Source organism: Carcharhinus amblyrhynchos, chromosome 16 (genome assembly GCF_965287045.1).
Source record: "Carcharhinus amblyrhynchos chromosome 16, sCarAmb.v2.hapA, whole genome shotgun sequence".
In the NCBI taxonomy this organism is placed as follows: Eukaryota; Metazoa; Chordata; class Chondrichthyes; order Carcharhiniformes; family Carcharhinidae; genus Carcharhinus; species Carcharhinus amblyrhynchos.
Window position 1 is genome coordinate 68,540,399 of NC_137339.1, and position 24,998 is coordinate 68,565,396.

The 24,998-nt window shown below is 45.4% G+C and overlaps 1 protein-coding gene across 1 annotated transcript; it reads left to right on the forward strand.

Annotated features, from left to right (window-relative positions):
* Positions 1-353: 353 nt before the first annotated feature.
* Positions 354-24,593, forward strand: LOC145354063 (sialic acid-binding Ig-like lectin 13). Its single transcript, XM_080205192.1, has 9 exons — positions 354-393; positions 10,049-10,417; positions 13,231-13,239; positions 14,805-15,089; positions 15,771-16,058; positions 17,872-17,962; positions 19,053-19,137; positions 19,459-19,566; positions 24,190-24,593. Exons 1-9 carry the CDS (start codon positions 354-356, stop codon positions 24,295-24,297), a joined length of 1,383 nt encoding a protein of 460 aa, XP_080061318.1. The 3' UTR covers positions 24,298-24,593.
* The last annotated feature ends 405 nt before the right edge of the window (positions 24,594-24,998 follow it).

Genomic DNA, 24,998 nt, shown 5'->3' on the forward strand with positions numbered 1-24,998 from the left:
TCAGAGGGTCAGTGCTGAGGGAGTGCCACGCCGTCAGAGGGTCAGTGCTGAGGGAGTGCCGCGCCGTCAGAGGGTCAGTGCTGAGGGAGCGCCGCACTGTCAGAGGGTCAGTGCTGAGGGAGTGCCACGCCATCAGAGGGTCAGTGCTGAGGGAGTGCCGCACCGTCAGAGAAGCAATATTCAGGGTTAATGCAGTACTGTGAGCATGTTTTCTTGAAGCAGTTCTGGTCTCTCAAGAGCTGTCGGACAAGAGGTGCGGTCTCATTAACTCCTTTCTCTTTCAGAGCTTGAGAGTGAGAAGCCGGTGAAATATTTAGGACTGGACAATGATCGGGAATATTTAGGACTGGACAATGATTGGGAAATCTTACTTCCTCCTGTCAGTTCTCCAAGGTAACATCATCATCAGCTCGGACAGATTTATGATTAATTGTCTTTGTAGAAGATGATTCTTATTGAGCTCTGATTGGGAAGCAATTCAGCAGTGACCCAGTGTACAAACTCACACCCAGTCCCATTCACCCATCATCTCTGTGCTCACTGATACACACTGACTCACCATCAGAAAACACCTCAAAATTCAAATTCAGTTCCTTACGTTAAAAGCTCTCCAATATCTCTGTAACCTCCTCCAGCCCCTACACCCCTCCCTATCTCTGTAACCTCCTCCAGTCCCTACAACCCTCCCTATGTCAGTAACCTCCTCCAGCCCCTACAGCCCTCCCTATTTCTGTAACCTCCTCCAGCCACTACACCCCTCCCTATCTTTGTATCCTCCTCCAGCTCCAGCACCCCTCCCTATCTCTGTAACCTCCTCCAGCCCTTACACCCCTCCCTATCTCTGTATCCTCCTCCGCTCACTACATCCCTCCTTATCTCTGTAACCTCCTCCAGCTCCTACACCCCCCCTCCCTATCTCTGTAACCTCCTCGAGCACCTGTAATGCTCCCTATCTCTGTAACACTCCAGGATCTCTCCACTGCTCCAATTCCAGCCTCTTGACCATCCCCTGATTTCTTCGCTCCACCAATGGTTGCTGTGCCTTCAGCTGCCTGGAGGGGCTGAAACTCTGCAATTATCTGCCTAAACCTTGAGGATGAACATTTGGAGTGGGTGGTGGGCAAGTTGCAATGTGAAATTCAGTGCAAAGTTGCTCCGACCAAAATGCAGCAACACTTACAACAGGCAGTCAGTCTGGCCTTCAAACTTCCTGCCTAATCTGACCATATTCACAGCCAAGATCAAGCGAGATAACTGAAAGATCGTAAAGACAAGGGGTGAGAGCAAATGTACAAAGATGACAAATTTATAGAACTTGGTTGTTGTCTCTCAGGTATTGCGGAGTTAAAACTCAGACAATTATGAAAGATAGGTTGGAGAAGGAGCCATTTAACCCATTGTGTTTGGCCATTGTATCCAATCAGTCGCACATTCCTAGCTGTAAGAATTTATAAATTCCCTTGTTTGAAAAAGTTGACTACCTGAAACCTCGGACTCTGAACTGAGAGATCAACTCACTGGAGCACTGGTCACTGAGTATTTTGTTCAGGAGATGGCTGGTGGTAAATTGCTGAGTTGTTCGAATCCCAGATAACTGGCCTCAACTTTACTTTTGCAATAATGTGAGAGAAGGTTTGAAATCCAGAGAATGATAATTTTCCTGGACATTTTGTGATGATTTTAACAAAATAAATGTTTGTTAAGAGATATGGAATATCTCACAGGAATATGCTGGAAAAACTCAGCAGGTAGCATCTCTGAAGTCTGTATAACTTCTTCAGATATAAAGAGAGGAACTGGAAATACATTTAACCAAGACAAAGGAGGGAATTTTCCTAAATTGAACAAGGGCCGAAAGCAGGTGAGAAAAGCATTGTTTAGCCCACTGACAGCGATGATAGGTTGCCATGCCACATTGTATAGCACTTAGGCAAAAGAATTTTAGGCCATGGGATTCATACCGGCTCAGTGGTAGCTGGCAGTCTCTAATTTGCTTGCATTGCCGTTACCTCAGCGCATTAATGATGGGGGCGCAACATTTAAAGGTCACCCCAGCTCTCACCAGCCATTTCTCCTTGGTCATCAGCAACTGATGACTTTAAGGAAGGCTGCCCCCCCCGTGTTTATTCATGATTTGTCCAGAGACTGCTGAGTAGTGGAGAGGAAAGGCGTGAAGTCCTCGACCCCCACATATGAAGGAGAGCCGTGAGCCGGGACAGCAAATCAGCATGGGAGGCATTGGCAACAGCTTTTAATATCAGTGCATTGCAGAGATGGATTTGATTTGATTTATTATTATCATATGTATTAGCATACAGTGAAAATTATTGCTTCTTGCGTGCTATACAGATAGAGCATATCATTCAAAGAGAAGGAAAGGAGAGCATGCAGAATGTAGTGTTACATTCATAGCTACGGTGTAGAGAAAGGTCAACTTAATGCAAGGTAACTCCACTCAAAAGTCTGACAGCAGCAGGGGAAGAAGCTGTTCTTGAATCGGTTGATATGTGACCTCAGACTTTTATATCTTTCTCCCCAATGGAAGAAGGTGAAAGAGAGAACGTCCGGAGTATGTGGGGTCCTTAATTATGCTGACTGCATTTCCGAGACAGCGGGAAGTGTAGATAGAGTCAATGGATGGGAGGCTGGTTTGCGTGATGGATTGGGCTACATTCACGACCTTTTTGTAGTTCCTTGCAGTCTTAGGCAGAGCAGGAGCCATACCAAGCTGTGATACAGCCAGAAAGAATGCTTTCTTTGGTGCATCTGTAAAAGTTGGTGAGAGTCGTAGCTGACATGCCAAATTCCCTTTGTCTTCCGAGGAAGTAGAGGCTTGGTAGGTTTTCTTGACTATAGTGTCGGCATGGTGGGGGGGACCAGGACAGATTGCTGGTGATCTGGACCCTTTAAAACATAAGCTTTCAACCCTTGATCCCCACTGATGTAGGTAGGGGCATGTTCTCCACTACGCTTCCCGAAGTCAATGACAATCTCCTTTGTTTTGTTGATGTTGAGGGAGAGATTATTGTTGCCGCACCAGTTCACCTGGTTCTCTATCTCATTCCTGTACTCTGTCTTGTCATTGTTTGAGATCTGACCCACTATGGTGGTATCGTCAGCAAACGTGAAAATTGAGTTGGAGGGGAATTTGGCCACACAGTCATAGGTGTATATGGAGAATAGTAAGGGGCTGAGAACACAGCCCCCTATTTTGTTTATGGATAGGCATCCGGTGCTGGAAAAAGTTGAATGATTTCACTAGTTCTGCCAGGGTAAGTTACTCTTCTCATCACTTTCAATTCACACACCCATCACACCAACCGGGAGCTCACTTACTGCCAGCTCAAGGGACACCACCACTCGCTCTCCCACGCACATCTGCATCTTCCCTACAGGTAATTTCCTTATCATCTTGCTGCTTCTGTTCACCATCTGCACATGTCTGGCATTTTTATCATCTGCCTTAGCATGCAGGCTCCTTACGTCCTCTCCATCTGTTTTCATACACAATAAGTTGGAACAATAATCAAAAGATCCCAAATGGATATCTGAGAGGAAAATCTTTGCAGATTCTGAAGAAAGAGCCCTCTCACTGTCCGGGGAGAATGACACTCACTCCTGTGTCGATGACGAGGTGGGTGGTGATAAACCCAGTGGAAATCTAGCACAGCACCGTCCATCACACAATACTAACGTGAGTCATGTCTCCTGTATCTGAAGACGCCCGTCATGCGCTAATCAAATCTTTGTCTCGCATAAGGAGAACAGCCCAGTCTAAGACAGCTCTGAGCAGCTGAAGCACAACCTGGGACCATTCACCCTGGTGACTCTGACAGCCTATTGCCTATTCAAGTCCCCTCTTCCTCTGAGCGCCTCAGCTCCAGCTCTACAGGCTGAGGTAGGTGGCTCTGCCACACAGCAGGGCCCTGAAAGCAGACCCTCCAGGTATCAGCCCTCCAGAGGGTGCCTGCCAAGGCCATTACAGACAACAGGATGTGGCAAACAGCAGGGCACCTCACCTCTGCTGTGGATTTTGAGAAAACACCTAGACGTGGCATCATCTTTATGTCATCATTGGCTACATGTATAGTGCCGGAAGACTGGAAGATAGCAAATGTTGTCCCCTTGTTCAAGAAAGGGAGTAGAGACCATCCTGGGAATTATAGACTGGTGAGCCTTACTTCTGTTGTGGGCAAAGTTTTGGAAAGGATGATAAGAGATAGGATTTATAATCATCTAGAGAGAAGTAATTTGATTAGGGATAGTCAACTCGGTTTTGTGAAGGGTAGGTCATGCCTCCCAAACCTTATCAAGTTCTTTGAGAAGGTGACCAAAGAGGTGGATAAGGGTAAAGCAGTGGTGTATATGGATTTTAGCAAAGCATTTGATAAGGTTCCCCATGGTAAGCTCCTGCAGAAAATATGGATGTATGGGATTGAGGGTGATTTAGCAGTTTGGATCAGGAATTGGCTAGCTGAGAGAAGACAGAGGGTGGTGGTTGATGGGAAATATTCAACCTGGAGTTCAGTCACCAGTGGTGTAACGCAAGGATCTGTTTTGGGGCCACTGCTGTTTGTCATTTTTATAAATGACCTAGATGAGGGTGTAGAAGGATGGGTTAGTAAATTTGCGGATGACACTAAAGTCGGAGGAGTTGTAGACAATGAGGATGGATGTTACCGTTTGCAGAGGGACATAGATAAGCTGCAGAGCTGGGCTGAGAGGTGGCAAATGGAGTTCAATGCGGAAGTGTGAGGTGATTCACTTTGGAAAGAGTAACAGGATTACAGAGTATAGGGCTAATGGAAGGACTCTTGGTAGTGTCGACGAGCAGAGAGATCTCGGTATACATGTTCAGATCCCTGAAAGTTGGCATCCAGGTTGATAAGGTTGTTAAGAAGGCGCACGGTGTGTTAGCTTTTATTGGTAGAGAGATTGAATTTTGGAGCCGTGAGATCATGTTGCAGCTGTACAAAACTCTGGTGCGGCTGCACTTGGAGTATTGCGTACAGTTCTGGTTGCCGCATTATAAGAAAGATGTGGAAGCATTGGAAAAGGTGCAAAGGAGGTTTACCAGGATGTTGCCTGGTATGGTGGGAAGGTCTTATGAGGAAAGGCTGAGGGGCTTGAGGTTGTTTTCGTTAGAGAGAAGAAGGTTAAGAGGTGACCTAATTGAGGCATACAAGATGATCAGAGGATTGGATAGGGTGGACAGTGAGAGCCTTTTTCCTCTGATGGTGATGGCTAACATGAGGGGACACAGCTTTAAATTGAGGCATGATAATTATAGGACGGATGTCAGAGGTAGGCTCTTTACTCAGAGGGTAATAAGGGTGTGGAATACCCTGCCTGCAGCAGTTGTGGACTTGTCAACTTTAGGGCGTTCAAATGGTCATTGGATAGGCATACGGATAACATTGGAATAGTTTAGGTAGAGGGTCATTAGGTTGGTTCCACTGGTCGGCACAACATCGAGGGCCAAAGGGTCTGTATTGCGCTGTAATGTGGCAGTGGGGTTGGAAAGATTATGACGATCTTGTTACACAGCGTGGGCACAGGTGTTAAGCACTTGCAGATACTGTCCACCTCTTAATAAATTCTCACTTATTGCATCTTCTCAATGGCTCCTTGTTCTGCTGAGGTGTCTTCCTGTAGGGCCGAAAAGAAAAGCTGATTCCTGTACCACAGAGAGTCCAAGTGCTCAGTCCAGAGCTTCCTTTGTGTGATCTCTGCAAGATTGCCAGCACATAGGTGGCAATCCTTCACACTGACTGATCATGTCTATTTCTCGTAGGGAATGAGGATGTTTCCCACATTGTACAGAGATACCATCACTCATCCCAATCATTGACAATATGTACTCTCTGTACATTACCCAGCTCCTTGTCTCCAAATTCAATTTTCCTCAGCCTCTGGTGACACTGAACCTCAAGGTTCGCCTTGATTACCAAGAATGAACTTAGACCAGGAGAGCTGAAACTCTGCACGTGACATGATGCTGGTCATTGAGAGCAAGCGAGTTCCAACAGCCAGATAGGAGTCGGACACTCACAGCATCTCTTTGAGGATCTGTCCCCACTGCAGGTCATCTTTCTCCTGCAGCATAGGGACTGTGGTCAATGCTCCTTCTCCAGCTCACCAGCCTTATCACTAACGGTACGAGCTTCCAGCAGTCAGACGGAAGAGCAATGTTCACAGAAAGGACATGAGGATGATGGGATGTCCTCACTGGCTGACCTCATCACTCTCTAAGAATCTGGTGGCAATAAGCCCATCCCAAGCTCGTCTGCCCCCTCTGGCCATCACCATTGCCTCATGGCCTGCATCCTCTCCCTCCAGGATCTCCTCTTTCTCGTCCATCTCAACGTTCTCCTCATCCAAGTAAATGTTCCACTCCACCATCTCCTCCTCGAGGTGTTCCTCTTCTCATTGAAGCACCAGGTTGTGTAGGTCCCAATAGGCCTATGCATCATAGCCTCTGTGGACTGCACTGCAGGGTTCCACCAGGCTGCTCCAGGCACTGGAACTAGCTCTTCGCTATCTCTACGGTCTGTTCCACCTCATTGCATTTAGTCTCAGCTGTACTCTGCGACCTCAGCATAGTGTCATTAGCTACATCCTCAGTGGGTATCTCTTGTCGTCAAAGAGTCAACCCTGTAGCTGACGTAGAATCTCAAACATGCCAGGGATCTTAGATAAGCTCAGGATGTACATGTTGTTCCCATAGAACAAAGCACACATCTGGAGGATTGATTGTGTGTGATCAGTTGAACATTTGGAGTGGAAACCCTTGCGGTTCACACTGCACTCCTTGAAGCCATGGGGATCTGACAGCCACGTGAGTGCAGTTGATGGCACCCGGCACTTGTGAAAACCCAGGCAACTGGGTGACTCTCATTGTTCCTGCCTGATCTGAGTTAAAATGGACAAAGTTGTGTGCCCTCACAAAGTTCTTCACCTCATGGATACACTTCTCTGCAGAGGCTTATGGGATGCCACAAGTCAGTCCTGGATCCCAGGAAGGAACCAGTCACAAAAAGAAGTTGAAAGAAGCTGCGACTTTCAAAACCTCAGGCAGTGGATATCTCTCCAGGTCAACTTTGTTCCACGCAACTTGACAGAGGGACCACAACTTTCGCCACTCTACTGCATCCTGAGCTCTCATCTCTGGTGCAGGCTTGTCTCAAGCTTCATTCCAAAGCCCAACGGGTCAATGGGGCACCTGTCAAAATGCAACTCAGTGCACCTTTTAACATTCAGAGGGTTCTCCTCAGGCAGTGTGCCTTTGAAAACGGTTCAAGAAGATGTATGTACTTGCACAGTTGAACAAGGTGCAGCACTCACTACACTATAGCACTCACTCAATGTCGAAGTCAGTGCACCAAAAGTTAACTGCTGTGCAGCTATCAGTGGCACTCACACAAATCAGCTCTGCTGTAGTGGGCATAACTGGATGAGTAGTTAGCCAATAGGCATGCTAATTGAGTTGTAGCTGAATGATCTGAGCTGCAACAGAATGTTAATGACTTACACAACTGATTATTAGACTTACTCTTGTCAGCAATAAGCCTGCAGAGTGCCCTCTCATCCTCATTTCCCCCTCCCACAAAATGTGAGTGCATCCATCAGCCCCTGATGACTGACCAACCACCTACTGGCCCACATTTCTCATTGTGGCTTATGGCCCAGGAGCAGAAGGCAGCCTCAAGAACTGCGATTTTAACACTGATTGTCTTTCCCTTTTGGCCTGTAGTCTTTCTCCCACTGCCCCCTAATCTTCTCCCCAGAGGGCCTGGGTCATCCTCCCTCACATTGAATCTCCCTTATGTCACCCCAAGGCCTTTGCCCCTCTTCATTAAGACATTTGCCGCTAAACTCCGAGGCCTTTGCGCCTTAGCCCTGTGGCCTTTTCCCAGATCCACGTGTGGCCTTCCCTGATGCCCATACGAAAAATTGGTGCCATTTCATGAGCTGTCTGCTCACGTGCGAACTCTCCCTGGAGGTGCCTCGCCATTGGCTGCAGGGGGGTCTTCCAGTTCCACCCAAGTTTGTTATTTTGCATGGCTCGCTCACCCTGTCACAGGGAATCCATCCCCAGCGCCACCTTCGACATGACTTGAACATCTCACTAGCGGGAGGAGCTGGAAAATCCCATCCACAATATCACCAATTTAAAGGGTTGCAAATAATCTTAACTACCTTCAGAGCTAACTTGCCCCAGACTGCTGCACAACACCTTGTAGATTTTAAGATCTATAAAAATCCAGTAACTGTTGCCGCACAAGGCAGCTATGTCTGTTGGGATTGCTTCTGAGGTAAACCAGCAGCTTGCTTTCCAAATCAGGCTTTCTCCACAGAATCTACTCACTGTGAGTTCTTTTTTGTTTGGGGGGTCTACAAAACAGCTCTCTGCAGAGGTTTAAATTTTCTCCCCTTCGATCTTTTCCTTATTTGATCTAACTTCTTTAGAACTGCACTCCCTCAGACTTAATTACCCTGATCTCTGGATTTTAGCTTTTGGGTTTTAAGAGTGAAGTAAACTCACTCGGTGCATCTCTTCTTCGCATCACTTTCTCATACCTTGTATTTCTTCCTTTGAACCCTTAGCAACCTCTTCAGATCTATTCATGTTCTGTTCCCCATTGTTAGTAACTTGCCTTTGGTAGACATCTTTTGCAGTGTATACACTTTCAGCCGTATATCAAATGAACTATTTCTATTCACAATCACCCTGTCCCTGACTTAATTAGGTTACATTTTCCTACAGTTTTACAATGTATAAGCAGAACATTAACAACAGAAAATATTCTGATTTATGGTGTTTTCCTGATATTTTCATGATGCCAATATTTTCCTGCCAATATAAAAGCATGGAATGATGCAGTGCTAAAGAACGCCATTTGACCCATCATTCTTAGGTTTAACTGTCAGAGAGTAATTTCTGTGAAAAAAGCCTGATTTGAAAAGTTATCTGCTGGTTTACTCAGAAATATCCCCAAGAGACATACTGCCTTGAGTGGTAACAGTTACTGGATTTTTATAGATTTTAAAATCTTTAAGAGCTTTCCAATTATTCCCATTCCACCCTGCTCTTTCCCCCATGGAGCTGTATATATTTTTTTCAAGTATTTATCCAAATCCTTTAAGTTCCTATTGAATCTGCCTCCACTGCCCTTTCAGAGAGTACCTTCCAGATCACAGCAAATCACTGTGTAGAGTAAAACACAGTCCACCTGCTCAACGGTGTTGCACTTACAGTTAAGGGGAGATGTGGAGAATTACACTCATTCAAGTGGATCGTCAGAATGGTTACATCAGAACACTATTCGGCCCACTGCCTCTGTGCTAGCTTCTGAAAAAGCAATTCACCCAGCCCCACTCTCCCCCTCTGCCTTCTCATTCCCCTGCACATTCTGATCCAATTCTCTTTTGAAATCTTCAATTGAATCTGCCTTCTTCCAGCTCTTAGACAGTGGATTCTTGATCCTAAGCACTCGCTGGGTGAAAAAGTCTTTCCCTGTGCTGTCATCACCTCTTTCACCAATCATCTTTGATCTGCATCCCACTGGTTCTTGATCACTCTACCAATGAGAACAGTTTCTTCCTCTCTACTCTTTCCCAGAGCCCCTCGTGATTTTTCAACACTTTGATCGTCTACTTCAGACAATGTGAATCCAAAGCGATTTCTTAGACATTGAGGATCCAAGATATTCCTCAGACAATGTGAATCCAAAGAGATTCCTCAGACAATAAGGATTTGAAGAGATTTTTTGACAATGAAGACTGGCTTCAGTAAACAGGGTCCTGAGGACCATGAGTTAATGCAGAATGAATTTGTCTACTCTTGTGTCCAGGATTCTCTTTCATCTATTGGGAAACCTTGGGTAGTTCCTTACGTGCCCTGTAGATGGTCCAGACTACAGCCACTGTGCAGCAGTGATGCAAGTGAGTCGGGGGGGAGGGTGGGGGGAAAGGAGGGTAGGCTGGACATTGAATCTAGTGGATCTACAATCCATCCAGTGTTAAATGTTGATATTTCTCTCCCCAGTTGGACTGTCACAAGAGTGGAAAGGCAAAACTCCACGAGAGGTGATAGCGCAGGAAGGTTCATATGTACAGATCCCATGCACTTACACTTATCCAAAAGATTGGGAAAATAAGCCTCGAGGTGGTGTCTGGTTTTATGCTGAGAAACAAATTCCCTGGGCTCCCCTAGCCTTTCACTCCAAGGATCACAATCACGAGTGGCCATGGTTCCGCCATCGGACCCGGCTGTCCGGAGAACTGAAAGATGGCGACTGCTCCCTGATTATAAACAATGTTAAATATGAAGATGCAGGGCCCTATTTTTTCAGAATAGAATTTGACAATGGTCACAGCCATAACTATTACCCAGCAACACGGCTTTGCATTTCTGGTAAGTGCTGTGTTATAATTACTCAATAATTCACATTCAACTCTCAATGGGAAATAACACAAATTGTGGCAGAGATGGGATGGGGTCGGGGTGGCAATCGGTCAGTGTGGTTGTCCAGGGATGGCGATCGGCCAGTACACCGATCATCCAGGGCACTGATTGGCAGGTGGTGGGGCAGGGTTATTGGAGAATGGGGGAAGTGATAGATCTGCCAGTGCACTGTGTACACACTGCACAGTGCACTAGGGGATTGGAACACATGCACAATGGTGCTCCGAGTTCAGCGCCAGCTTCCCTGTCCACCCCCTTACTGGCGAGAATCACATTTTGCCTCATGTATTTTCTAAATGATTGCAACTGGGAGCTTGACCGAAAAATGGAAGCAATTCTCTCCCATTTTCACCTTTGTTAGAATTTTTTGGTAATATCGCCCCCTCACATTTCTGCAGCACATTTCACCACCTCAACACGTCCCAAATCAACTGAGAAACAATGAAATATTTAGGAGTGTAGCAACAAATCTGTGTGTCGCTTTATCCTACAAACAGCAATGAAATAAATAACCTGATCATCTGTTTTTGCTGCTGGGTAGGAGATGTTGGTTTTGAACTATTTCTTTCCTGCTACGGACAGGGTTGATTTTAACTACGAAGTGATTTTTGAGGAAGTAATTAGCTGGTGCTGTCCAAGGTGTAGCTGTTCCTCCACCCTATTATTATCAATTCAAGGGACTCTGGGTGAAAGTGTATGAATTTCAATGACAGACACTGAAATTAGCAAATTATTTGGTTTGATTTATTATTGTCATGTGTATTGGTACACAGTGAAAAGTCATGGGGATGATTCTCCCCTTGGAGATTTCAGTGGAGCCCAATGCATGGGGTCTGCGCTGGGTGTCTAGCCCGTTAGCATCTACCAGTGGTGGGTTTCCAGTAGCTTTATTTCTGCACTGGAAATTGGCGGCGAGACACAGGTATTATGGAAGTGACATCTAGCATCGCCCCTCCTCCATCAGAATGGTTCATTCCAGCAGCATATAGGGTAACTCCCCATTTTTGGGGAGCTGGAGACCCAACTCCACTGGAGTGAAGGGGGAGAAATCAGAACCCAGGGGGCTGGACAGTGGGGAGGGTGCCTCCTGGGCATGGCACCTTGGCAATACCAGCCTGTGATCCCTGGCATAGCCCAAGAGACAAAGTGCCAATGCCCAGGGGGCATTGGGCAGGGCAAGGTGGGGTGAGACCCACTGTCAATCTGCATAGGGATCGGTAGGGGAGGGAGCGAGGGAGGCCAGCAATTGGGGCTGGCCTTTGGGGTGGGGGTGTGTGTCAAGGTTGTCTGGGAGGGTTCTGGACTGTCAGGGTTGGAGGTGAGGAACATAGGGGCTGGCCTGGGGCGGTCTGGGAGGCCAGCGATCAGGGGGTGGGATGAGGCATCGGCAGGCCAACAATTGGGCTATCTGGACGCTGGCAATGGGGGAACCACTGCGCTTATGCAGATCTCCATGTCGCCAGATTGGCGCATACGCAGCTGCCCACTCAGCGCTATGCTGCTGGCCTCTTGGGCAGGAATGGGTCCCGCCCACAGATTTCCAGAGTGAATCACGCTGTGTAATCAGAATGTCGGACATTCATTCTGGAAATCATGCTAAAAAAAAGTGGGATTTACTCCCATTATCCTGCACCTTAGAAACTTAGAATTTTTTTTTGGGAAAACCCACATTTCCCAATAAATAAACCTGTAATTAAAGATGGATTCTCAGAGTTATGATACGATTTTGTGAATTAAACCAGTTTCATAGAATCCCTACTGTACAGAAGGGGGCCATCCAGCCCACTGAGCCTGCACCGACAACAATCCCAATCCCTATCCCTGTAACTCTGCGTATTAACCCTGCTGATTCCTCTGACACTAAGGAACAAGTTAGCATGGCCAATCCACCTAACCCGCTCACCTCTGAGCTATGGGAGAAAACTGGAGCCCCAGAGAAAACTGAGGCAGACACAGGGATAATGTGCAAACTCCACACAGACAGTGACCTGGGTTCCTGGGATGATGAGGCAGCAGTGCTAAACACTGCGCCATTGTGCACAAAGAGAGCAAAGATCATTTTTTTGAAATTTTCTTACTGTGGGTTCTGCTAGTGCATAAATTAAACTTTATTGGACACCTTCTTTGCAAAAGTGTCAATTTGCAAATACAGTGGGAAGATGACTAACTAAATTATCACAATCGCTTATTTGGAACTGTGAGTAGACACTGATGCACAGTCAGATGATACAGTGGCCATATTGGTTCCTTGCTACAAGAAACAGCAGAACATTCAAACAGGTTTTTAGAGACATATTCAGAGTGTTGGGGCCCAGATCAGAAACTCTAAGGTATTTATGAAGTTAGACTAGACCCCAACTTTTCCTTTTGATTTTAGCATTAGGGTGTTTCACTCCAACTATGATCTGATTGACCCACTAGGACGGGTTTATCAAAACAAACTTTATTTAAGAACACAGTTAAAATATAACCAAATTAATTAGCCCACCTTTTACCAATTAAAATACTTCAACATGGTAAAGTATAGGTTTTAACAGCTAGATATCTCTGTTGTTCCAATGTAACCAATATCCCCACAGCCTTTGACCTTTGCTCAGAATTAATTAGCAAAAAAAGACAATAATGCTCATGAGGTGCTAGATTTCCAGTTTGTTAACATTTCTGGACAGAGATCTAGACAGCAGTTTCCAGAGAAGTCTATATCCTCAAAAAACAGAACTTCAGAGAAGTAAACCTAGCATCTGGTAGCTTTCAGTCTCCAGACTTCAGAGGTAGAAAAGAATACCTTTATCTGGAACTCCCAAACAGCAATATCCAGGGAAAGTGACTTATCTGCTGTCAGATTCCAGTTTCTAACTTCAGAGGGGGGAAAATAATTCAACTCAAAAGCAGCATCTAAACAGCAACTCAGCTTGAATTCTCTGTATAAGCCCAGCTCCACCCAGTTGTATGATCTGACCTATCAATCAACCTATTCAAACCCTACTCTGCAAAACTCCAGGTGAACCACTCAAAACAACGGAACAACATTAGTCTAGAATTAAGCAAATATTTTAGCAATTAGAAGCAGTTATGCTGCTGCAGTAATAATCCAGGATGCTGGTTATAGACAGAACAAAACTAATCATACAAAAAACTGTGAAAACAGATCCTGCACAAGAATCATGACAAAAATACATTTCTTAAAGGCACAGTATTGTCACAAGACACAGTCAGAATTTCATCAGAGAGAAGAAAACCATTGACCACTGCAGCCAGTTAAGCAGCGAAGTAACTACCCACAACACCTTGAAAGAGAAATTAAGCCTCTCTCTCCCCCCAGTGGTTGTACCTGGAAGACAACCTGTGAAATCCATCTCTGGGCAGATCAACTTGAGGAACATTCGTAACCACTAAAAAATCTCTGCATTTTAGAAATATTCATTTCAGCTAAAACTTAACTATGAAACATTAAGCTTGCACTGAAATTGAGACTGATTTAAATTCCATTTTCATTGTTTAGTTTCTTTTTGTGTGAGGATGAGTTGTGTGAGTGAAATGTCACCTTTTTGTTAACTTCTGCAGCAAATGCACGAGAAATAAACAAATCTTCATTTTTAAATACATGAGCTTGCTGCTGTCTTGTTTAAATTGATGCAAGTCCTCCATGGGTAAGAAACCACATATATTCAGACACACATATATTCGATCATGGGCAGTGAGAGGGACCACTTCAAACTGGCCTTGAAATGGGCGGCACAGTGGTTAGTGCTGCTCCCTCATTGTCAGGGACCCGGATTTATTCCAGCCTTGGGTCACTATCTGTGTGGAGTTTGCATGTTCTCCCCATGTCTGCGTGGGTTTCCTCTGGGTGCTCTGGTTTCCTCCCACAGTCCAAAGATGTGCAGGTTAGGTGGATTGGCCAAAAAAATTGCCCCTTAATATCACAGGATGTATAGATTAGGGGATTAGCAGGTAAATATGTGGGGTTGTAGGAATAAGGCCTGCATAAAATGTTCTTTCGGAGTTGGGACAGACTCAGTGAGCTGGGTGGCCTCCTTCTGTTGGAGTCCTATGACTGAATATTTTGTACTGATGACTCCTAGCTCTGGTCAGCTCTACAAGTGGAACTATTTTTTTTGACAAATGCCATATTGACTTGTTTTATATAAGTTTAGCCTTCAGCTTCTCATTTCAAAAAAAAAGCCCATCTTGTTCTCGCCTGATCACTGGAAATTCAGTTCTGATTTCATCCTTGTGACAATGCTTTCTTTTGTGGGACTATGATTTCTATTTCAACTGATGCTTCATGTTATATTTATCTAAAAGGATCCATTCTCTGTGTTGGATTTCACAGATAAACCCACGATATTCCCTAATGAAATTATTTCAGGAAAACGCGTCAACATAAGCTGCACCTTCAACACAACGTGCAATGGAACAGCACCTGTCTTAACCTGGGACACTGCCACTAACATACCTGGATCAGTCTCAAACACTGTAACTCAGCTTGGTGTCACTCTGACCTATACTTCTGTTCTGACCCTGATCCCATCACCCAAACACCACGGACATAATTTCACCTGTGGAGTGAAATATCCATCTGTTACATTGGAGCGGACACTTGTACTAACTGTGCAATGTAAGTACAGATATAATTCATTCTACATCAGATATAACAGTTTAGGTTATGCACAGCAAGATCCCATCAACAACAATGTGGTGAGAAGCAGATCATCTGTTGTTGACTGGTAACAACTTACTCGAGAGAACTCTGTATTGAATATTATCAGGGGATTAATAGCCTGAGAAAGAGGGAAATCAGTTTAACATCCCCTGCGACCAAGTAGTGTTCCATCACCTCTGACCCCCTGACAGTGCGGCACTCCCTCAGCACTGACCCCCTGAGAGTGTGGCACTCCCTCAGCACTGACCCCCTGACAGTGCGGCACTCCATCAGCACTGACCCCCTGACACTGCGGCACTCCCTCAGCACTGACCCCCTGACAGTGCGGCACTCCCTCAGCACTGACCCCGTGACAGTGCAGCACTCCATCAGCGCTGACCCCCTGACACTGCGGCACTCCCTCAGCACTGACCCTCTGACAGTGCGGCACTCCCTCAGCACTGACCCCCTGACAGTGCGGCACTCCCTCAGCACTGACCCCCTGACAGTGCGGCACTCCCTCAGCACTGAACTGAAGTGTCTATTCAGATTCCATGCTTTCTTGAAATAACCTACATTGATATCACACCTACAACATTCTCAGGGCCTCTCAGTGTGCTTCACAATGAAAGTTAATGGATATTTATTTGTTTTTAGATGCTCCACAGAATTTCTCAATGACTTCTGTTGATATAATTAACTCTTCATCGATCAATTTAATTGAGGGGAGTTCCACAGTGATAATCTGCTCTGTCAAAAGCTTTCCAGTTTCTCACCTGACCTGGAGACATCTTAATGTCCTGATGAACAGAACAAGTTCCAACAATGAGCTGTGGTTGATGATTCCTCACGTTACATCCTGGCACACTGGAGACTATCAGTGTGCGGCAGAGAATGAACATGGAGCTGTTGAGGGGTCCATCACCATCACTGTGGAACATGAGTGTACACAGACGTTGACATCCTGTTTTCAGTAGCTTGTGCAATTTGTACATTTTTGGCAGAATCTGAAATTATTTGGAACGTGGGGGTGAACCTTTGATGCAGTCTGTGTTGTGCAGGTGCTGCTCTGGCCTGGATGGTGTTGAGCTCCTTGATTGTTGTTGGGCTGCACTCATCCAGTCAAGTGGCAAGTACTCTAACACACCCCTGACTGGTGCCTTGTAAGAATGTGGACAATCTTTGGTGATTCAGCAGGTGAGTTACTCGCAGAATTTCCAGCCCCTGATTGGCTCTTTTAGTCACAATATGTATGAGGCTGATCCAGTTCAGTTTCTAGTCAATGGTAATTGTGGGGGATTATATGGTGATAACATCACTGAATGTCAAGAGGTGAAGGTTAGATTCTCTCATACAAACATCTGGATTCGGAGCAAAAGTAGGTCACTCAGCCCTTTGAACCTGCTCCTCTATTCAATAAGATTGTGGCTGATCTGATTCTAACCTCCTGCCTATCCCTGATAGACTTCAATCATCTTGCTTATCAAGAATCTGTCTATTTTCACTTTTAAAATATTCAAAGACTTTGCTTTAACTGCTTGTCTGTCAGGCCTTGGACATCACCCTGAGGGACTCCTGCAGTGATGTCCTGGAGCAGAGATGGTTGACCTCCAACCACCACACCCATCTTCCTTTGTGTCAGGTATGACTCCAACCAATGGAGCATTTCCCCAATTCCAATCAGATTCTGTTTTGCCAGAGTTCCTTGGTGCCATAATCAAATGCTGTCTTGACACCAAGGGCAGCTACTCTCACCTCACCATGGGAATTCTGTTATTTTGTACATGATTGGACCAAAGCCATAAGGAGTGAAGATAAGTGGTTTTGGCAGAATCCAAGGATCAGGTTATTTCACAGTAAGTGCTGATAGCACTGTTGATGACGTCTTCCCCCACTTTGCTCAAGACCGAGAGTAGACTGATGGCGCGGTAACTAGCTGGACTGGTTTTGTAGTAAGTTCTGGAGCACAACTTTCAATACCATTGCCAGGGTGTTGTCAGAGCCCATAGTCTAGGCAGCAGCCAGTGCCTTTAACCATTTCTTGCTAACACATGGAGTGAATCGAATTGGCTGAAGACTGACATCTGCGATGCTGGAGACCACCGGGATGAATCATCCACTTGACATTCCTGGCTGAAGAAGGTGCAAATGCTTCGGCCTGAACAAAGAAGAAAAAAGGGTATAGCACAGTAACAGGCCCTTCGGCCGACCAAGTCTGTGCCAAGATAGATGCTAATGTCTAATCTAATTTTTTTTACCTCAAGGTGGTCCATATCTCTCTATTCCCTGCCTATTCATGCATCTATCCAGATGCCTCTTGAATGTTAATATAGACTCTTTGCACTGATGTGCTGGACTCCCTCATCATTGAGAATGGCGATATTTGTGGAGCCTCTTTCTCTCGTTAGTTCTTTAATTATCAAACGCCATTCATGACGGGATGTGGCAGGACTGCAGAGCTTGGATCTGATCCGTTGGTTATGGGATCACTTAACACTGCCTATAACATGCTGCTTCCACTATTTAGCATGGCTGTGTCACCTCAACTATTTGGTATCTTACTTATATATGATTCCTACTTACAGAAACCAGCGTATAGAAATATAGGATAGAAATAATGTTGAGATAAATGCAACTTGTCTCGACCTTACACATATAGAGAGATATCACTTCACAAGTTCAGAATGACTACGTGTACATCTGAGAATCATTCTAAAACTGTACTGGAATCACTTACTGGCTATTTTTACAGATCGAGATTTCAACCAATGGATAGTAGGATTGTTTGGAGCTGGGAGCACTTTGTGCATTGGACTAATTGGATTCATCATCTACAAGTGTGTGAGAAAGTAAGTGTGAAGGTTTAATTTGTTAGTTTGCACCAATCTTCTCTCTCTGTTGTGTGATGATACTGCGCCATTGATATAGTCTCTGTTTCTGTAGAATGTTTTAAAGTTGTTTTTCTTCCTACAGTGAGTCATTGTGTCTGGGAAACATTGTGCTGGAAAAGCTGGATAATTACTCATTTTAACCATGAGTTAGAGCTAATAGGCTGGTGTTTGTAACTATATTTAAAGTGGGTTTAATTCTATGGGAAGACTAATACTGACTTGGAACTGAAATAGTGATAAGCAGAACTTACAGAACAACTGTTGGAGTCTAGCCTGGCTTCATAACATACCTTGTTGTTGTGGTCCAGGAACTTAACAGTAGAAATAAGTTGCATTCCGATGCCATCTTTCACATTATAGCCATTGAGGTACTTTTCCAGTGTTGTAATGTAGGAAATGCAGTAGTTAACTCGTGTACAGCAAATTCCCACAAGTAACAAAGTGACCGTGACCTCAATACTATTTTGAAACTAATGTTAGTTTTGGAATAAACTTTGGCCTCAGGATGCTGGGAAGTGCTTTACCTCACTCTTCTCAAATTAGCCATTGCAGGATCTTTTACAAGAACATTTGGATAAATATATCTCATCTAACAATGCAGCCTTCAATCAGTATCTGGGACTTCTATTGTTGTGAAAGCTGATATATAAATGCAACTCTTTCTATCCTCAGTCGTTCAGTGGATGCAAGCCCTTTCCATTTTCTCTGTCTCACTCACTCTCTCTCCTTTCTTCAGTACTGCTCTCCTTCTCATTCTCTCTCTCTCTCATCCTCTTACACATTGTCCAGATTCTCACATTTTTAACCAGTGCTGAGCAAGATCTGCTCCTTCCAAAAATCCACCTTCATAACTGGAGTGAGCAGTGAAAGAAAACTCTGTCAACGACTGCCCAGCTTTACACTGCAGTCACGTCACAGCGTCAGCACACAAAGGGTTAATGTTATGCTCACGGTGCAAGACATTTCAATAAAAGGCTTATTACTTGTAGTCCAGATACGCATTTTGATTCACAAGTGACTCATTAACCCTTCCTAATGAAACACACAGAGGGTGCAGCACAGGAAGAGGACATTCAGTCCAAGCAGAGAACATTGGCAGTTGCACCCCAGGCGAGCAGTCGGACAGGTCCTGGGTAAGTAACAGAACGATTGGAATTCAGTTCCACGACCAACATTGTCCTTTGATGCTGTGACTTTATAAAGACGGATTCCAATGATTGATGCCTGTCCAATGATTGATGGGGTTGGTGGTTTGGAGGGGTTGGTGCTGGGGTGGGGGGGGTTCTAGAATCTAGGGGACAAGTTATGAAGCTTTGAGCCAAGCCATTCAGGAGTGATATCAGGAAGCACTTGTTGCACAAAGCGGAGTGGAAATCTAGGACTTAATAATCTCGGCCAACATGAAAGATAGATCATGTTGATGGTTACTCGGTCCATATTTATTTCTATTACAGAAGAAAGGCAATAGGAAACAGGAAGCTAAACTGAACTGTCGTATCGATGAATGTCAGGGTCCTTTTTATGAAAACTGTGAGGTGCCAGAGGTTCTGAGAAATCAGAAAGTAAGTTAAATGCTTCAGGATACACACAGAATCCCTACAGGGCAGAACGATACCATTCAGCCCATTGATTCACACCGGCTCTCTGACAGGGCATCTCACCTGGGTTCACCCCTTCCCCCTCCCCTCCCCTCCCCGTAACCTCACACATTTACCATGTCCAATTTACCTAACCCACACATCTTTGGACACTAAGGGGCAATTTAGCATGGCCAATCCACCTATCCTACACATCTTTGGACACTAAGGGGCAATTTAGCATGGCCAATCCACCTAACCTACACATCTTTGGACACTAAGGGGCAATTTAGCATGGCCAATCCACCCTAACCTACACATCCTTAGATGTCCAGAGGAAAACCTTGCCGACACGGGGAGAACGTGCAGAATCCACACTGTGACCTGAAGCCAGAATTGAACCTGGGTCCAAGGCACTGTGAGACAGCAGTGCTAACCACTGTACCACAACACTCAGCCCCTCAAGTTGCCAGTTTTTCATGTGGTTGTTCCAGTTGTGCTTCTGTGATGGTTGGCACACTGAAACTCAGCACTCCTTAAACCCAACACCAATTGGATTGAGGAAGACTTAGCAATGCAAAGAGAAAGGTCAAGGTTGTAATGTTGTTAAAATCAAGCAGAGTGGGACTGTTCGGGGAGGAGAGTTTAATAAGAAAAACACACATTTGCGAATAAAGTCATTCCTGGAAATAGGATTTATAAATGAAATTAAGGCTTCTTTATCTGAATGCATAAGATGAATTGGTGGCATAAATAGGGGTCAGTGAGTTTGATCGAATTGTCATTACAGAGATAGACAAGGGAATTTTGCCTGTATTTGGTGGAATATGGCAGCAAGGGGGAAAAACGATGTTGAAGCTGTCCGCACTAACAGTGGCTTTCTCCAACAGATTGTTGGGAGCATAGGAAAAGAAATGGCAAGAGGTGGGTCCCAATAAGTCATGCTAGTGAAGCAACTCTAACTGAGTCTGCCCACCAGCAACTTTAATGCTTTATAGATCATGGCCTCAGTGCACAAAAGATCATACGGAATTCTCCCCCACTCAACAGCCATTCCCCGGCATGGTCCATGCACTGCCCCCCAGCGCTGTCTGGGCACTGCCCCCTGGCTCTACCTGAGCCCTGCCCCCGGCCCTGCCTGGGCACAGCCCCGTGGGTCTATCTGGACCCTGCCCTCCATCCCTTTCTGGGCACTGCCCTTGGCTCTACCTGGGCTGTGCCCCTGGCCCTATCTGGGCACTGCCCCTGGCTCTACCTGTGCCCTGCCCCTGGCCCTTTCTAGGCACTGCCCCCTGAACATTGTCTGGGCTCTGACTGGACAGTCTCTGGGCCCTGCCCCGGCCCTATCTGGGCACTGCCCCTGGCTCTACCTGTGTCCTGCCTTTGGCACTGTCCGGGCAGTAACCCCTGGCATTGAAGCCTGTCATTGTCTGATCATGATCCTTTGTCCCCATGAACAATCCCTCACCTGAGCTCCTCTGGGGAGAGTCTGCCTTCAGGTGCACACTGTGTGAGGTCAGTCGCAATTCATGTCACTCTACCATCCTGTTGACGTGAATGAATTTTATTATGGGAGCAGGAGTGGTGGGTGCAGAGAGGCTGGCGATGATAATGTAGCACAGTGATGTCCCAGATGTTGAACGTTGAGATTTCCTGTTATGTCACTGATGAAAAGATGAGTGGAAAGTCTCCCCTCTCTGGTCACAAACATGATGATAGTTGTGAAATAAATATTCCAGGGTGCAGAATATTTCAGATAGACAGACAAAAGGGAAAAGGAGCTGGAATAGTCCTGACAATAAAAAGGATGACATAAGGATATTAGTGAGAAAGGATTCTGAGGTTGAGTCAGTATGGATATCAGAAATTGGGAATAGCAAAAGTCAAAACACTTAGTGGGAGTAGTTTGTAAGTCGTCCAACAGTCGTTATTCCATTGCCAGAGCATTAAACAAGAAATTATTGGAGCCTGCAATGAAGGACATGTAGGAATTTTGGGGGCTGTTCATCTTCACATCAAGCAAGACAATCAAATTGGCAAGAATGTTCTAGAACAGGCTTGTTTCACCTTTTCACTCAGGGAGCCACTTTACAGTTTGTTCTCACTCCAGGGCGGATGAGCAAATTTCAGAGTGAAAAGGTTTGGCAGACTATTAAACTGAATCTCAAACAAATGTTGTGACATTGGGAAAAGAAAGAATTGATGAGCAAAGATAAAGCAACATTACAGCAGTAAACTGTGAATTTAACAACAGAGTCACTAGTAAAAGTGACCAGATTGTGAGAGGATTGGTCGTGTGCATGTCCACCTCGTTCCCAACATCAGGGTGCTCACTCTGAGTGTGAGTGTGTGAGTGTGTGTGTGTGTGTGTGAGAGAGAGTCACTGTGTCAGTGAGTGTGTGAGTGATTGTGTGTATATCTGTGCGTATGTGTGTGTGCGTATGTGTGTGTGCATATGTGTGTGTGAATGTGCATGCGTGTGTGTCTATGTGTGTGTGTGAGGGTGTATGTGTGAGTGTGCATGTGTACAAGGGTGAGTGTGTGTGTGTGATGGTTTGTGTGCGAGCGTGTGTGATAATGTGTCTGTGTGCATGTATGTATGTGTGTGTTTGTAGTTGTGTGTGTGTCTATATGTGTGCGTGCATGTGTGTAATGTGTGTCTGTGTACATATGTGTGTGTGTGAGTGCGTGAGGGTGTGTGTGTGTGCGAGGGTGTGCGTCTATGTATGTGTGTGTGCATGTGTGTGTATGTATATACGTGTGCGTGCAAATGTGTGTGAGGGTGTATGTGCATGTGAGTGTTTGAGGGTATGTGTGTGAGTGAGGATGAGGGTTGATGTATGTCTGTGTGTGTGCGTGTGTGAGTGTGAATGTGTGTGTAAATGTGTGTGTGCGTGTGCCTATGTGTGCATGTGTCTATGTGTGAGTGTGTTGAGAATATGAGCGTGTGTGTGCTGCTGAGAGTGAGAAACCTGAGATTGGGAGTAAGGCAGACACTCACTCCCACACATTTCTGCACGCTCACTCACTTTTCCTCACATTCATTCACTCACTCATTCAATCTCACACACACGTTTTGTCCCACATGCATGCTCAGTCCCACACACTCATCCTCTCACATTCACCCACTTTGTTTCTCACTCCCACACACACTCAGTGCCTGCAGATATGCACTCTCACTTCTACACATTCATACACACACACACACACACACACATATATACACACACACATACACACACACACACACAATCATTCTCTTACATCTGCACACAGGGTCATTCTCGCATGTAGACTTGCACACCAGCAAAAACTCACATTCCTCACCAAACACAGTCTCACTCATTCCCATATCTTCACGACACTGACTAGTCTCCAAACACCTGCCTGAAACTTCATCCCCCCCCTGAACCCGACACAACTTCATCCCCCCGAACCCGACACAACATCATCCCCCCCCGAACCCGACACAACATCATCCCCCCCCTGAACCCGACACAACTTCATCCCCCCACCGAACCCGACACAACTTCATCCCCCCCCGAACCCGACACAACATCATCCCCCCCCGAACCCGACACAACTTCATCCCCCCCGAACCCGACACAACATCATCCCCCCCCGAACCCGACACAACTTCATCCCCCCCCGAACCCGACACAACTTCATCCCCCCCCGAACCCGACACAACTTCATCCCCCCCCGAACCCGACACAACTTCATCCCCCGCCCGAACCCGACACAACTTCATCCCCCCCCGAACCCGACACAACTTCATCCCCCCCCGAACCCGACATAACTTCATCCCCCCCGAACCCGACACAACTTCATCCTCTCTGGGTCTGACACAACTTTGCTCTCCCCGGGCAGCAGCCCTGCCAGAGCATTGTGTCCTTCCACTTGGCAATCCTCAGCATACTCATTGCATCTCCAATCGGAGACCATTTCTCTCCCTCATTTTCTGCTGATAGGGAATCCATCAGCAGCAAACTCATGGAAGAAACAGCCTCTGTTTGAGCAGTGGCAATTGCAACATCTTGAATGTTACTTGCTTGAATTTTCAACCCTCTAGTCTGTCTCACCAGCCCATGGGTAATGGTCCTGGGGGAGACAGAGGGGCTTCCCTAATCAAATTGTTTCACCGTGTATTTCGCGCAAAATCATGAGCGGCCTAAGGCTGTCATTTTCGGCTCTGAAAAGTGCCCAGTCTGGCTCAGATTACCCTGGAGGGGGTTGGTATCGCAAACATTTGTGCAACAGGTGAAGCGAGATTTTGCTGAGCTGCTGCAATGTTGTAGCAACAACAGTGGTATTCGTCACTAACAAGTTGCCATCAACAAACAGACATTCTGCCCATCACACAAATGAGCAAGGTGAGATATTCATTTCAGTGATGATGTGATGCCAGATATGTTGGCCGAACAGCCCAAAGACTGATGGATCATATCAAGTAATATGCCCCTTCATCAGTTTGCAATGGACAAACCGCACCTAAGCAGCTTGCAAAACTCAAAAGCAGTGTTTGATATTAGATGTGTTTCCGCAATTGGACAGTATAATACACAGATCACTCTGAGCATCATTCTGATATTTCTGTTTCTCTTACAGAAGAAAGATGTGGAAATGAAATCTACCCATCGAATCAATCCATATCAACTGGATGATGTTTACGCAAACTGTGATATTGATAAGAATTCTATTTATGCAAATAAATAAACAGCAAGGGTGAGATACATGCAGTGTGAGAAGAGCACAGGAAAAGAGAATCATTCAAAAATTTCTACACGTTTACTTTCCTACAAACCACAAGTCCTCACTCCTAAGAAATAGTTTCCCTCTGCATAATCAGATGGAATTTCCTCACATTGATCTTATCTCACAGAGTTGAAAGAAGATCTATGTGAGATGATTTTCTGTGTTTTAATTTGTACGTGCTCCTTCAGGGTTGTCCCTCACTGTTGGAAAACACCTTCCTGTAATGATTCAGCAGGTGGTAACTGCTGTGCAAATCAAACCCCAAAGAAAAGCCTGGGTAAGCTCATCACAGCTATTTTCTTTTTGAATTTTGATCATGAGGATATACATGTGCTGAAGTCAGAAGCCACACCCTAAATTACAGTCAAAATGTGGGGATTTTAAGTATTAAATTAAAACATTTAGCAATAAAAGAAAACTTAAATGCTCAAGATTATTCTTACACAGTTAAAATTAGTGTTATAGAACATTCCCCCCAAAATAGAATTCCTAACTAGTTGACTCACAAATAAATACCCCTTTAGGCAACAATCCCTTGTAGATATTTACTCTGTTAGATATTTCGGTAATGTTGTCACAAGGCAAACCCATTGTTACTGTAGGGAAGGTATCTCACAGGGCTTCCACCTTACCCCCACTCTGCTGTGGATAATTAAGAAATT

Bases quoted from the DNA above. Each gene is read 5' to 3' on its own strand.
- LOC145354063 (XM_080205192.1), top strand. From the start codon at position 354: ATGATTGGGAAATCTTACTTCCTCCTGTCAGTTCTCCAAG. The intron at 15,090-15,770 runs GTAAGTACAGAT...ATTTGTTTTTAG, and splicing joins ACTTGTACTAACTGTGCAAT to ATGCTCCACAGAATTTCTCA. The intron at 16,059-17,871 runs GTACACAGACGT...TTACAGATCGAG, and splicing joins CATCACTGTGGAACATGAGT to ATTTCAACCAATGGATAGTA.